Below are 15,439 nucleotides of genomic sequence, written 5' to 3' on the forward strand. Positions count from 1 at the left end.
TATAAACACACGCTATAATTCACAACGATACACACACTTTACTTATGGTGCCTACTACTCGCTTGACTCAATTATCTATCTCTATATCTGTCTATCTGCAATTTCTCTATCTATGCCATCCCATCTCGCTTTATTTGCCGGGTTTATATACTAAAATAGAGGGCGCCTGGAAAAAACTAGAGTTGCCAGGAAAAGTCATGATCCTTCTAGAAACTCATGACGTGTTACCAGTGTCACGTGACTTCCACTGCCATAACAATATATATATACACCTGTACCTTAATTCAACTTTAAGAAATCTAGGGAAATTTCCTTTATTACATTGGTAATTCAAGTGATATTCCACAGACATTGCAGATTTAAAGTCATTATGAATTCCAAAGTGGCATATGAATTAAAGTTATTTAAACTTTAAAGCAAAATATATATTTGTAACCAAGGTGTATTTAGTGTTTACTCAAAATATAGTTGATAAACAGTAGTTCTCATTGTTTCTAATTAACAGTGAAAATTAAACGGTTCTACGTCTAAGTTTTTCAAAACCATAATTTGACCCTAATGCCATATTCTCCATATTACATATGGTCTGTTGCACAAAAAACTAATAAAACCTAGTGCTTTTAACAGGTTGACCTGTGTAGAAGTAGCATAAAGTTTTATTACGCATATTTTAATTGGGGTTTACCAAATTAGTGATCCTATGTGTTGTTTACTATCATAATATACAGTAAATCTATGGTGTATTAAATAATCTTGATTGAGTGATTGTTTGCCATCAAACTTTCCAACATATGATACTATGCTTGAAAATGCTTAAACCAACTCAGTCCCACTCTCCTTTGCATGCCTTCTGGAATCCATCAACAGTATGTGGTATTTTTAAAGACCTTTGAAGTAATCCACAAGCACAGTGATTTCACAAGTAGGATGAAAATTGGAATAACTTTTTTTCTAGTCTGAACTTTCATAATTAATCAAACATTTGCTTATAATTTCTTATTCGTATGTCTAGGAGGTCTTATTTTCAAATCTTTTGTTTCAACTGTTTGGTAAAATTTCCATACAGACAGCATCTTTTTCTGGTAAATTGATTCATCACATTTTCTCATGTGGCTAAGAGATCATTTTGAGATCACTCTCTTCATCAGTATTTTATCATTGTAGTTTATTTTTGTGACAGCTGTAAAGCCATGGCAACCTGTGCTGTTACTAGCTATAGTGACTGTAGAAAATATTGTTTGAAGTATTCCTTTCAGAGATGTAAAGTGGAAAAAGCTCATCCACACAAACTACATTCCTTTTTCTTGTTGCAGCTTTTTCTTAAATATATTTTCTTTATAGTTGAAGAAATCATGTGGCATTCATTTGTGAGGACCCCTCGGGGTGTGGATTTGTCCTCAAAATGTAATTTGTTTTGTTATATTTTCTCATTTGTGCATGTGTAGTGATTTTTTTGCATTACAACTTAATGTGCAATAAATACAGTGTATGGACAGAGCCAGCCCTTTCAGTATTTAAAAAAATATCTTTGTTTAATTGTACTATTACACAATAGCCTTTCATATTTTGTAGAACTGAATGAATATAATAACCTTGTTTGGTATGATTATGAACCTTTTCCATCATTTTCTCAGTCATGATCTGAGTAGGTTTTTTTGCTCTTTCATAAGTATGAAATACATGTGGAATAATGAATTTTGTAGCTACAGATATATTTTTGTTTTGCTAGCATTTAAGTAATTCATAGTCATGTTAAAATTACTCACATAAAGTGAAAGCTGTGCTCTACTCTTATAATGGAAAATTAGTTTAACTTTTAAGTTCCTTTGTCCTCTCAGCAATCTGTATATGTGATTTGACTGTTTTGTGAATATTTGCTTCAGTAAGTTTCACAAGTGCTGATGCAAAGACCTTATTTTCAGTGTTAAAAGTAAAATGAAAGCTTATATCAAATACTGTACAAATAAAACTAATGTATGTAGCTTACACTTTGAGAAAACAAGTTTTCTGTTTTTTTACTAAAAGTTCAATAGTAGAATGATTGTCTGTAGCACAAATAACTTTATTTGCATGTGGGTTTCGTAAGATCGCTCATGATCAGGTATATTTTAATACATTATATATGCTAGTATATATTATGGAGAGTTTTTCACATTTTTAAAGAATCATTTGTATACTAATATAGTGCCACAAATACAGATTATGGTACTATAGGCAACAGGTTTAGCACACATATATTTGATTTACAGAGAATTCTAAATCATTTGACAGTTCAATTCCATCATGGGTAGTTTATGGCAGAAGAAATATGTTACAGTTCTTTTTAAGGAAGGAATGATATTCATGCAGCAAAACTTACCTAGACAGCATTCCATTGTATGACTTCCATTACCATTGCCCAGTTTACAGGGTGGTTGTCCAGGAATTCAACTGTTACCCACAAAGTGACCAATAACAAGTTTCACATATTCCAATAAACTGTGCTCAAGATAATCCAAAAAGATCTTACCTTTGTAAGGAAAATACAAACCATGAGTTCTCAAGCTGCTCCCCAGAAACATTGGTGAGAAAAAAACAAACTGTAGAACACTGTACCCAAGATACCTTGCATATGAAAGATGGACATTTCTTCCAGCATTTGATGAGGTCTGGGTGCACTTTAATGATTTGAACAAGAAATGCATGATTTTCTTCTAGCCATAAGGTGATAAGGACATTCAAACACAGTGCAGAGAATGTAAAGGAATTTTTTAATTGTGCTTTATGGTTGCTGCAAGTGTTTCTTTTAATGGGAAGGTTAAATTTCAGAGTGCACATTTATAAAGCAGAAATAAACCAGTTAATGTATGTCAGGAGAACATACTGATGTTAATTATGGGAGATGAAATTCCTGTACTGTATAGCCAGGATGCTAAAAAGACATGGCTATGTCAGGATAAAGTATCAAGTTACATGTCTAAGTGTACAATAGTATTTTTATGAATTATGAAGAATGAAACCATTGTACAACCTATTTCCTTCTGTTTTTCTTAAATGTAGTTTGAAATTGTTTTTGCCATCCTTCACAGCGTTTATTGTGATGGAAACTGAGATATTGGACAGTAGTGTGTTATTATGACCATCAGAACACATTAAGGATGGTAAGATTGGCCCACCAAGCACACCAAAGATGGTAAAGAAGTTCATGAGCTTACGGGGTACTTTAAGAATGGTAAAAAAGTTCAGGGGATCTGAAACAACAATCTTACGAAGTGCAATTAACTCTTCCCATGAACCATTTTATTTTATGTGTAAGAATACAAAACTAGTAAAATCATTTTATTTTATTAAATAAGAATACAATTTAAACATCTACTTGAAAGTTTTTCAACTTATACTTTCTGAGGAAATGGGAAATATATATATATGATCTCTCCTTAGTTTAATTTGTTAAAGTGTTACTTTAACATGAAAGGACAAACTGTTATTACTTAATACAATTTATCATTGATATTTAACACAGGACTGATAACCTTTAATTGAAGGTAGAAAACTAATATTTCTTAATATAAAACAGTCGACTATTTAACACTAGAAATAGAAAGTATTAATGTTTAACACAAGAAACAATAAATTATTACTGTCTAATGAAATCAGGAGATTAAACTATGTAAGGAAAGTAAACTGTTACTGATTCAGCCCAAGAAAATGTATGATTCTTATGTCCTCAAATCAATTTAGATGATCGTGCTCACCAATCCAAGTACACCACCATTGATAATCGACGTCGCCCAGCTATGGAGATCAACCAAGAATCACGTTCACATACCCTTCCACGGGGAATCCATCAGTAAGTTTGTCCCTTTTTAAATGAACAACCTAAAAGGTACTATTTATGTGATGATACAAACATACCTCTAGTATTCTAATTCTTCTATAAATTGAGATACGTAATAAACCTTGATGTTTTGTGAAGTTTGAAAAAAATACCTTGTCAGAACCAAGTATCCTTTTCAGGCTGCTTTAACACACATACAATCTTGTGGTAATAGCAGTTTTAAAAACAGACATGTACTTTGTGAGTTGAAATCTGTTATCAGGTAAAATGACTAAGAGCATATATAACTTTAAATAGTAACCAAAACAAGAAGTTCATATCCATGTTCAGGAAGTTTTAGGTGTAAAATAAATATGTTTGAAAAGTTTTCTAAGCTTTGTTTATTATGAAAGTTAGAAATAAATAAAATGTTAACACTGAGAATTGTAATTATAGATGACTTCATAGTGATATTGAAGTGTTTACAAATCTAAGGCAGCATATAGATTAGATGAAGTAATTGTTGAGAGAGTAAGGAAGATTGTTGTTACGATGCAACAGTAGTAAGAATGAGAATATTGCTGTATTCAATCTGAGCCCTTTTTCTTGAATCTTGAAAATTTTAATTTTACTTTAATTTATTTTTAATTGCCCAACACCACCTACATTCAGTTGCCAGATACGAAATAACATATTTGCACTCTAATCTGGGCACATAAAGTAGTATTTTTTTCCTCATTGGTATATCAGATTGTAATTTCTAATGATACACCTTCTTGCGTCATTGTTCTAACGTGGATAGGATGGGGATTTTAACTATCATGTGCATATTCTGTAGCTAAGTTACACTGAGAGTAAGGAATCTTAGTTGCAGTGCTGGCTAACTTTATTGGCAGAGTTTATCTTTTATTGTTTGGTTATATAGATTCCTGATCATTTAAAGTAAAAACATGTTTTGTATTTTTCTTTGCTGAGCTTTTAATATTAAAAGAAAATTAAGCTGCTATTTTTTTTTTTTAGCTTAGACAATTCAGTATGAAACTGTTTCAATTTATTTATGTAGGATTCTTTTTGAACACACAAGCTAGACAATTAACTTTTAAGTTGGGCACACAACAATTGCTTTGAACTCTTACACATAAGTGATATACAGTTTATCTAATCCAATAAATTTATAACATAACCGTGGTTATCTTTTTTTTGTACTTCAAGATCTAACCCTAAGCCATCTCCTTCACCTAAAACCTCATCAGAAGTGTACAAGAACCAGCCAAGAAATATAAGAGGGTACTCACCTGGGAATGCATTTTTGTCTGAGAAGGAAACTAACTTGGTAAGATAGTGGAATAAAGTTTGTAGCTCTCCTTTTGTGTGAATAATTATCAGGAATTAGAAGCTAGAAATAGTTTTTTCAAACTAAATTTACAGGACATAAACATATATTTGATTTATTATATATGTACTTGAATTTTTAAATTTATCTTGAAGAATTAATGAGTTCAAGACCTGTTGCACTCATTAGTTTTACCAATGCCTTAGGCACATAGAGTTAATTTTCTTTTTACCCTAGCATTTAATTACATTATAATTTAACTTTCATCTAAAAGAAAGAAATTTTATTGTTATTGTTGAGGCAATTCTTGATAACTCTGGATCAAGAACTTTGCAATATTTAGAAAATACACAAAGACAAAATTATGGATGGTGCAGGACACATAATATTTTTCAACAGTTAGCTAAAAAAGACAGTGTATTGTTTCCTGCTACTGGAACAGTCACTTTATTCCTGGTTTTGGAGATAGGCAGTTTGGTTTGGGGCTTAGAGAGGCCAAACTTTGTGTTTAATAACTGAAAATTAGAACACAAGCTCCAGATTTACATTTCATTTATTTGTTTGTGTTGATTTAAAAAAAAAAGATATACATATATAATTTATTCTTTGTTATGTGGTGATTCATAACATCACATACAAATGTTTGAATTGATCCTGGTTTACTTGGTTCTTATATACTGCTTGTTACTTCAGAGAAGGCAAGTAGTGAGTGTTACTACAAATTCAATATTCAATAGTTTTTGCAACTATAAATGATCAAAGGAATGAACAGATACTTTTCATGTACCACCTATTTTCTGTATCATTATCATGTTAAGGGAGAATGCATGCATACGTGAAGTTTTACAACATAACTAACAGATTGAGTGGAACGATCAAGGTAAATACACTTTTTTTTATATATGCAATACAGGTAACAGGAAAGAACAGTTGTTAGGGTTTCAACCATTAAAACAAGCACAGATATACTGTACACACAGGTACCAGTGAAATATAAAGATCGAGCAAGATAAATAAATACCTAGGTCAGGAAACTACATATTAGATACATCAGGTTAGAATGGAATATAAAATTAATTTTAGCACTTAGCTTATGGAGTCATAATCACAGTTATATACCATATTATCTATCTATATCCAAAATATATGTACACCTTAAATGCTATAGATTAACACACAATTCCATATGTGTTGATAATTTGATGAATGATTACAGAAATAATTAAACTGGTATATTATGAAATTGTCTAATCTAATTCTGTTATTTAAAAAAGATGAAAATCAGACTTAAGTGGCTTTTGTAAGTCAAATTTATATTTAATTTAACTGTCTTCTTGACATCCGTTCTGTCTGATTAATACAACATTCCTGCATTTCTTTTCCATTGTTTGATAATAAGCCATTTTGTTGCATTTAATATACAATATAAACTAATTTCTATTTTTACTGAATAACAGAACCAAGACAAAATTAAAGTTAATGAATTTACAGAACATTTAGAACAATTTCATCAATTACCTCCTGAATACATAATGTATTAAATATGTATTGTTCAAGGGAAAACCAAATTTGTTAATCATTAGTACTTCTATTTGTAGTGTCGATCAATGTTTCACTACGTTTTTTTTTATGTATTTTTTTCTAGCTTGCCAGCCAGTCTTTGTCTCCTCAGGACCAGCCTACACCACTTAAGTAAGTGAGTTTAAGTTTAGTATGAGAGTGTAGATAGATACCACTTATAAATAAAGCAACAAAATACAACATCAACCCTTTAATAAATTTTTATATACAAATACTGAAAGTCTTGTATTATTCATTCAGCTATTCAAATAAAGACAAATTATGTATTCAATTGAATAAATAGTAAAAATCCAAACAGACAACTGAATAAGGCTTGATCCTTACGTAATGTAACCTGTGTACATTTTTTATATGTAAGAACGGAACTTGTATCTTTGGTTTCCATATAATGTCCATTTTGTTTTTACATTGAAAGTTTTCAAATAACTGTAGAAAGGAAATAACGCAAACTTACATTGCATTTGTTCGATATATGTAGTTTGGAAATGTGACAGTGTGATGGAGATTTCTTAAAACATTTCTGACAAAATGGGTGCACCCTTTTATAGATGATTTAGGAAGAAATAAAGATGCAATGTCATCTTTTGTACTTGAGCAACTGTTGTAGATTAATTCTCTAAGACCTTCTATAAAAATGTCACTCTGAACTAGACAGTTGCTGCCCATTTTACCTTTGTTCAAATTGGGTGCAGTTGAAATTATATTACTGAAAAATATATTGTGTTAATAAGTGTTTAAAAAAGTTTTTGTATATATAACTATGAAGAACTATTTAATTAAATGTTAGTAGTATTTTTATGGCATTAGAATGTGTACAGCCCTGTTTAACTTAACTATGAAAACAATGCAAGAAGGTTGTAGTTTGTTTGTTGGATAAAATGGCTGTAAAATGAAAGTTTACTGCCCTTACTACTATACAAATGGCCCCCCAGTGGCAAAGCGGTATGTCTGTGGACTTACAACGCTAGAAACCTGGTTTTGATACCCGAGGTGGGTAGAGCACAGATAGCCCATTGTGTAGCTTGGTGCTTAACTTCAAAAACAAACTATACAAATGCTGAATTGTTAGAATCTCTAAAAGATTTCATTAGCTAATTAAGACACCAAACTTCTCTTTGATGAGCTGACAACTGTAACTTTGAGCTGTAGTGTCAAAATGCAGTGCTCTAATGATCATAGTGTAGTATTTGCTAGTTCATTTGAGCTAGAGTGTTTGTTATTACCAAGTACAATACATGAAACTGGAAGGCAAGGAAACCCTTAGCGCTGGCCAATTTTAATGAAGAAATGTATAAAGGAGTATACTAGGTACATTAAAATGCATTGTATATATATATATATATATATATATATATATACACATATGTATATACTGGAAGATATACTTTACCTAAAATGCATTTTTGCTATAAATTAGATTTTATAGAGGAGTTGAAATGATTCATGTTTGTATATAGCAGTTTTACGAAAATGGTAGAAATCAGGGTGTTTTTTATATGTTATTTAGTGAAATTTAATTCTGAGTGACTAAAAATATCTGATCAGTGAAAATCAATGTTTTTTATGCGGTTAAATTCTTCTTTTGTTATCAAAGTTATTTTTTCATTGCTGAATAGAGTAATAGCATTTTCAGAAAGTTTTTCCTGTTTTTTAATCGATCTTTAACAGATGTATGTATAAATTATGACTTTTTCTTAAAAAATTGGCATATTATGGAGATGATGTTGCATCTTAAAACTGGCCCAAAAATATATCTATCTGTACTACATCATAAATAAAATGGATTAAGACTAGCAGGAAAAAAAATTCATTACTCTGTAAAGAAGAAAAAAAAGTTAAATGTATAGTTTTGTAGCTTTTACATAGATGGCTATGAAAGTGACTCTACAGTGGAAAGAAAAATGGGAAGACGTTCTTCTTTAGATTCCAGACATCAAAGAAACAGACACAGAGAGCCTCAACAAGAGATATTTCTGATGAACAGACACAGTGAACCTCAACAAGAGGTATTTCTCATGAACAGACACAAAGGTAATTGCTCCAATTTTATTATGTGTTATTTGCAAGTCTGAGATGTAAACTTAAACTAGAACCAACATAAAAATTAGGAGCAGGTATAGGTGATTAAGAACACAGAATTTCATACCTGAACTACTATTCACACATTGAAACCATTCGAGAGAGGGTACTAATTCCTGATGAAACATAAGACCAATGATTTAGAAAAAGAGAAGAATGACAAATAGGTGGTCTGGCATGGCCAAGTGGTTAGGGCACTCGACTTGCAATCTGCAGATCACGGGTTCGAATCCCCGTCCCTCCAAATATGCTTGCCTTTTCAGCTATGGGAGCATTTTAATGTGATGGTCAATCCCACTATTTGTTGATAGTAGCCCAAGAGTTGTTGGTGAGTGGTGATGACTAGCTGACTTCCCTCTAGTCTTTCACTGCTACATTAGGGATGGCTAGCACAGATAGCCCTCGTGTAGCTTTGCACAAAATTCCAAAAACAAACAGACAAATAGGTTACTAAATTTAGGCCAATGGGGATTATAGGTAAAAGTTGTCTCCTAAATTTGTCATTCTAGTCCCTACAATAGTCACAATTTTGTATATGAACAACATAATTAAATTTAAGAAGTTTAGGTTATTAAATACTACTATTAAAAGAAATAAAATTGCAGGCAATTTACACTCCAAATTCCAACGATTCAGTACATTATTGTGCTGAAATAATATAGTAATGTTTGTGTATAGCTACTTAAGCTCCTAATTCTGTCTAATTTAGGTTTAATATAGATCAGTAGCCTCCTTAAAAAAAGGTATAAGACTTTATAGGAAATACCTTATGGTGTAATAAATCATGCAGATGTGTTAGTTTAGGCAGTTGATGTGAGCAGAGAAAGTATGTGTACACAGAAAGCTTTTCATTGTTTAAAATAATTTACACACATATGTACATGTGAGATAATTGTCTGTTTGGTCAGTTAAGAAATATCTGTAATATTTCTAGAATGATAATGTTATTTAGTGTTATACCTGAAGTTTTCTTTTGCTACAGATACTTACCTTTGTACTTTCTTAACATGCATAGTTTTAATTAAGATTTAATTACTAATGTTTTATTTAGACACAGTTTAAGCTTCATGTCATTATTTTAACAGTTTCTCCGCACAAATTTCAAAACGATTCAGAGAGACAATCTTACAAACTGGCCAAGACTTCTTTTGAAGAAAATGAGGTAATTAACTTTCACAGATAGTTTCATCTTAAAGGTTTGGAACTCTAATCTATAATGAATAATGAGCAACTGTTTTCATCTCACATGGTAGCATGCATTCATTAAGCAACAATATTAAAGCAACATGCTACTATTCTAACATTTTCTCTTGTTCAAAAAGCTACTTTTTTAGTTGTACATGACGGAATTATGCCAAATATTATCATTCATTCCATGTAGCAGATAAATGTTTATGTATGTTTTCTTGTTCACTCTTCACTTTATCTACAATCATCTGTTGTTGTGTTTTAAGCTTATTTGAAATATTCTTAATATGGAATTTATTAAATAAATTGTTCCCTCTAGCAGTATTTTTTTTGTTATTCACACACATATTTTATTTGTATAAAATAATATTTATCATTTCAGAAGTGGAATGTTTTTAGAAAAATTTTACTCAAGTGAATGTTTTTAAAATTATAAAATCATGATACATACAAATGGAACAACTTAATATGGAATTATATAATTATTTTCTTTTTTTATTGAAAGACAGATTTTGTTAAATAGTTATTTTTATTACATTTATTTTTCTACTTTTTTGTATGCTTGGTATTTCAATAGATTTTTTTAAATCTTTAGTTGAAAAAGCATCAGGAAAGGGAAAGGCACCCAAAATATGTAGCAGAGTTGGAGATGAGAAAGCATAATGACAATTTCACGTATGTTTTGGAATGAAAATTTTGTTTAGTAGTTTTCTGTTGGTATGCTTAAAAAATAATACTAAGGTTGTTTTTTTTACCTGCTTATGAAATTCAATTCTACTTTTATTAAAAAATTAGTATTTCAATGGAAAAAAACTGCCACAGATTTTAAGAACAAAAACTGATACAAGATTTCAACATGTTAGAAATGTTGATATAGTGATTTTTTTTTACCTTATCCCAGTGAAACGGATTTATCTTTTTCGTTTTAATTTTTTTCTAGCTACTCTACAAGCTTTACCAAAATATGCTAAAAATATGTTTTCTCCTATATATAGTAGTATTGTAAGTGGGATAACTGAAGTCATTAACTTTCCTTTTTCAATCAAAATAAAGAACTGTTTAGAAAAATTATCTGTGTGATTAATTAAGCTTTCTAGAAAATACTTCAAATATTTCTTTGGCTATTTTTACATGTAGACTTTCACAACTCACCTTACACTTTATAGTCCTTTTGCTTTAATGATTATTTCAGGTCATCACAGAAGTCTCCAATACCCTTAGATAGATATGACAATCTATTTGATGCTTCATTTACTCCACCTTCTAAGACTTCTGAAACTCGTAGTATGGCACGAGTACTATATAATTTCACAGCTCAAAAACCAAGGTAAACTTTCTATATCTTGTTTATTTTCCTTTTGAATCACTAATTTCTGTAAATAATATATAAGTATATAGTATATGTAAAATAACACAGGTTTGTAATGGAAAGACACTCTTAAATAACCTTAAAAAGAATATATTTAGTTGGTCCCAGCTGAGAGGATATATAATTGTATAAAATTGCTCATTATTTTCATGAACATTATCTTTAATTAGTAGACAAGTAATTAACAGAGAGAAATAGATCATGAAACTAGATGACCTAGTAATAACATTTTGTACCACAATTATAGTATTTAATTGAGATTTAAAGTTAATATACCAAATAAAAATTTCTATCAGCCATTTTATTGATTGCTTATAAACCAATTTGTTAAATTTTAAATAATGGAATAGCTTGAGTTTATTTTCAAAGAGACATCAAAGGTGAAAATCACTTTTCCTTTTTTTTATACAATTCTACTGTATACCTGTAACCTAGATCTACAGGAGGTAAGCCAGATAGACTGAATTAGTAACTGTTTAAGGGACAAACTGCATATAATCAGAAGCAAAACTGAAAAAAATATATATTCGTTTGGACTGTGAATTGAAATGTTTTATGATACACTGGTGACGTTTCTTGCATCCTTCTAGGATTACTGACTATTACAGTGATAACTAAGTATGAGATGATGAATAGCGGAGAACAGTTATTATGCTTTTAAATAACACAGTCGTTTTTAGCTTTTAAAAACTTCTTATGTCCTTATTGTTAATCTTTCTGATGACAGTTTTCGTTTTTTTTCACTAGCTGTACAAAATTAGTAACTACCTTGTTTCTTTAGAAAGATGGCCTAATGGTTAATGTGTTGGACTATGGATCTGTGGGTCCATTGTTCGTATTCCGTTACTACAATAAAAATCATGCTCTGTACTTTGGAGCATGAGTGCATTGTAAGGGTGACAGTGAAATCCCATTATTTGGTGAGACAAAAGTAGCCCAAGAGCTGGTAGTGAGTTCTGTTGACTAGCTGCCTTTCCTCTAATCAGTCAGTTAGTACTAGGGTAACTTGAGTAACTTTATGTGAATATCCAAAAAATATAAACCTTTAGAAAGACTGGCTTTACATAAGATATCTATCTTTGTGTGTGTGTGTGTGTGTATATATATATACACACATGTATGCCACAGTATAATAAGGTTATTCATTAGTTTTAAAGCTAAATTTATATATTTGATGTTGAACTGTTTAATATCTCCTGTTCAAATTAATATATATCTACTGTTTATTTAGTTTCATATTTATGATGCAATAAGTATCTTTTGTCATAATTCATTAATCATATCAATATCATCGAGTATGCATATTAAAATTACGTTTGATATGATATTCTGTGTTCTTCACAGAGAACTTTCCTTAAACAAAGATGATATTGTATATGTAAATAAGAAAATTGACAAGAACTGGTATCTGGGTGAACATCATGGAGTGATTGGAATTTTTCCTATAAATTATGTGGAGGTGAGATGCTGCAAAACACTCTTTAGTTATCTTCTCTATAATTTGTTTTTACCCTGAAAATATTTTATCTAATAATGTGAAATGTATAAACTCTGTACCTTGCTCTGCTTACTGAAAGCATTTCTCATTGTGTAGTACAATATAACATACCTTTGTGCACAACCTCCTATAATTTCTTGTCTTGGTAATAACCATTTAATCTCAACATTTGTATTAAACAATTAGATATTTTCCATAATAGTATATCTTTTGAATAAATGGATTTACATTTCGTTTTAAAATTCCTGATTTTAATTCCTTGAAAACATCAATAGTGTGTATGGGATTCTTTTAGATTTTAATCATTCTTGATATTCACACTGTATAAAGCTACTGTGCATTCAGAGAAGTACTGCATTACCAATTAGGTTTTAATTGAAAGTTTTTCTCCAAATAAAAATATAACTGAACTGTAGATGCTGACTAACAATTGTAACTAAAATGATCCTCAGAAACCCAGAATTGTTCTGTTTAAGAGCTTCTATTTTTTATTTTTTTTGAATCAGTGTGAAAATAGAAAATAAATTATAACTGAGAGAAAGAATCTATATAACTGCCATAAAAAATCAAATATGTTTGTAAATATTTGACATTGTGAAGCAGTTATTGTCCTGAGAGAAGGTTACATAAATATCTGTTGGATACCTACTGAATAAATAATTTGCCTTATGCATTCTCTCTTATTTTTTGGTATATTGTTGACATAATACAACTAGAACAATTTCTTTTACTAGTTAAAACTGTTGTAAAAAAGACTAGGATTTATGAGACAAGTTTAGTCAATAATGTCTCTGAGGATTAATACTTTAACAGAGAGGTTCATTATTATTTTTTATTATAACTAGTTCATGAAATAATTTTGTAGAATTATTCTTATGATAGATAGTTCTAATTGGTACAATTCTAGATCTAATGTTTTAATTCAGGCAGTTGTTTAGTTTTATATGTTTTCTATATTTATTTATTGCTCAGATAATCCAACCAGAATATGTGCACTTTCAACAACAGAAAACTATTGAAGGAGAAGCAAAAGCAAAGTTCAACTTTAATGCTCAAACCTCAGTTGAGCTTTCAGTATTAAAGGTATTTAGTTAAATACATTTATTTAAAGTTTAACTTAGTGTAGATGTAGCATTACTTAGTTGTTGTTGTTGTTGTTGTTTTTCAATTAAGTTTCTTCATATAAACTTCCATCTTGGATTTTTTGTTTATCATACATTGATGATTGTTTCAAGTGTCTTCTTCTGTAAAGTTGAATTATCTTGTATGTCAGTACTGAGTATCTTTTAGAATATATTTTCAATCAATTTAACCTGCTATGTTTTTATATACAGGAATTATATGGTTTCTGTAAACAAACGCTTTAAGACTGTAACACACTGGCTTTGATATGTGTAATAACAGAGATATTTTTTAACTAAAAATTGAAAAGTAATGATTAATTCATCAATGAACTTAGAATTTTTTATCTTTGATCTGTATAAGGTACAAAACACCACTTATCATATCTTTAAGCATTTTTTAGTTGAACTTGATTCCAGAAGTAGGAACTTCACATGGTAAATTACTAGGAATGATTCCTTAGGATAAAGACTTTCAAGAGGAGTAATTGATATCTTTGTAGGGAGAAACTGTAGTTCTAACTGGAAAAGTGGATCAGAACTGGTATGAAGGAAGGATTGGGAATCAAAAAGGCATAGTGCCATCAGCATTCTTGGAAGTAATTTGTGAACCTCAGGAAATGAGTGAGTTTAAGAAGCCTTTAAACAGTGATATAAGGATAAATCAAATGTAATTGGCTATTCTGAAATAAAACCATTATAGATATGAATCAAACATATTAGAGTATGACACTAAAAGATCGTTATAATATCACTAATCTTATATAATGCTTTACCTATATTAATACTACAGATTTAAAAGATAAATTATACTAGTGTTTGGAGTTTCAGCATAAAGTGCTTTTTGTACTGAAACTTAGACTTAAAGAATATGCTGATGCATGTTTGTTAATTCGTATGCTTTGAGATTAGAAGCTTAAAGGCCACGTTTATGTCATAAGTATTGATTATTGTGTTACCTGTACTGTTACGACATTTGAAGCACCTAATTTTATCAAGTGTCTATATTTTCTAAGACATTTGATTCACACAAAACTCAAAGAATAAATTATCACTATTTATTTAAACTAGTGATTACTTAAAAATTTTGTAGTGTAATTCAAGTAAAAATTAATTTATTGTAACCAATTGCAAATTGAATCGAACTAAATTTACAGCTCAAAATGTTGGGTATGAAATGTGGACATCTTTAGAAATGAAAGTTTTATTTCAAGTTCATTAATTCTAAATGAAGAATAGTTTAATTAAGTTGCTTAGAGAAGCTATAAGTAATAACTGATTAATGAAAACTTTGTTTATATACAATTAAATAAACAGGAAACAACCTTCAGTTTCAAGGACACAATCTCACTCTACTAATGTCACAATGTTATAACTTGAAAAACTTACCTCCACTCTATGAAAATTTTATGGCACTATAAGCTAGGCTATCTTAGTCTGATAATAGTGTTAAGTCTCCGTTTGTTAATTGATT

The 15,439-nt window shown here is 30.0% G+C and overlaps 1 protein-coding gene across 1 annotated transcript in view; it reads left to right on the top strand.

The window, feature by feature from the left end:
• LOC106458861 (vinexin-like) overlaps positions 1-15,439 on the top strand; it is a 73,637-nt gene that overhangs the window by 45,451 nt on the left and 12,747 nt on the right. The window contains exons 10-20 of the mRNA XM_022385211.1: positions 1,342-1,404; positions 3,721-3,829; positions 5,009-5,129; positions 6,775-6,821; positions 8,566-8,741; positions 9,875-9,951; positions 10,573-10,652; positions 11,170-11,304; positions 12,691-12,805; positions 13,817-13,927; positions 14,469-14,589. Coding sequence (XP_022240919.1) covers positions 1,342-1,404; positions 3,721-3,829; positions 5,009-5,129; positions 6,775-6,821; positions 8,566-8,741; positions 9,875-9,951; positions 10,573-10,652; positions 11,170-11,304; positions 12,691-12,805; positions 13,817-13,927; positions 14,469-14,589 — 1,155 coding nt within the window. The remainder of the gene's footprint in view (positions 1-1,341; positions 1,405-3,720; positions 3,830-5,008; positions 5,130-6,774; positions 6,822-8,565; positions 8,742-9,874; positions 9,952-10,572; positions 10,653-11,169; positions 11,305-12,690; positions 12,806-13,816; positions 13,928-14,468; positions 14,590-15,439) is intronic.

Source organism: Limulus polyphemus, unplaced genomic scaffold (genome assembly GCF_000517525.1).
Source record: "Limulus polyphemus unplaced genomic scaffold, Limulus_polyphemus-2.1.2 Scaffold524, whole genome shotgun sequence".
Taxonomy (NCBI): domain Eukaryota; kingdom Metazoa; phylum Arthropoda; class Merostomata; order Xiphosura; family Limulidae; genus Limulus; species Limulus polyphemus.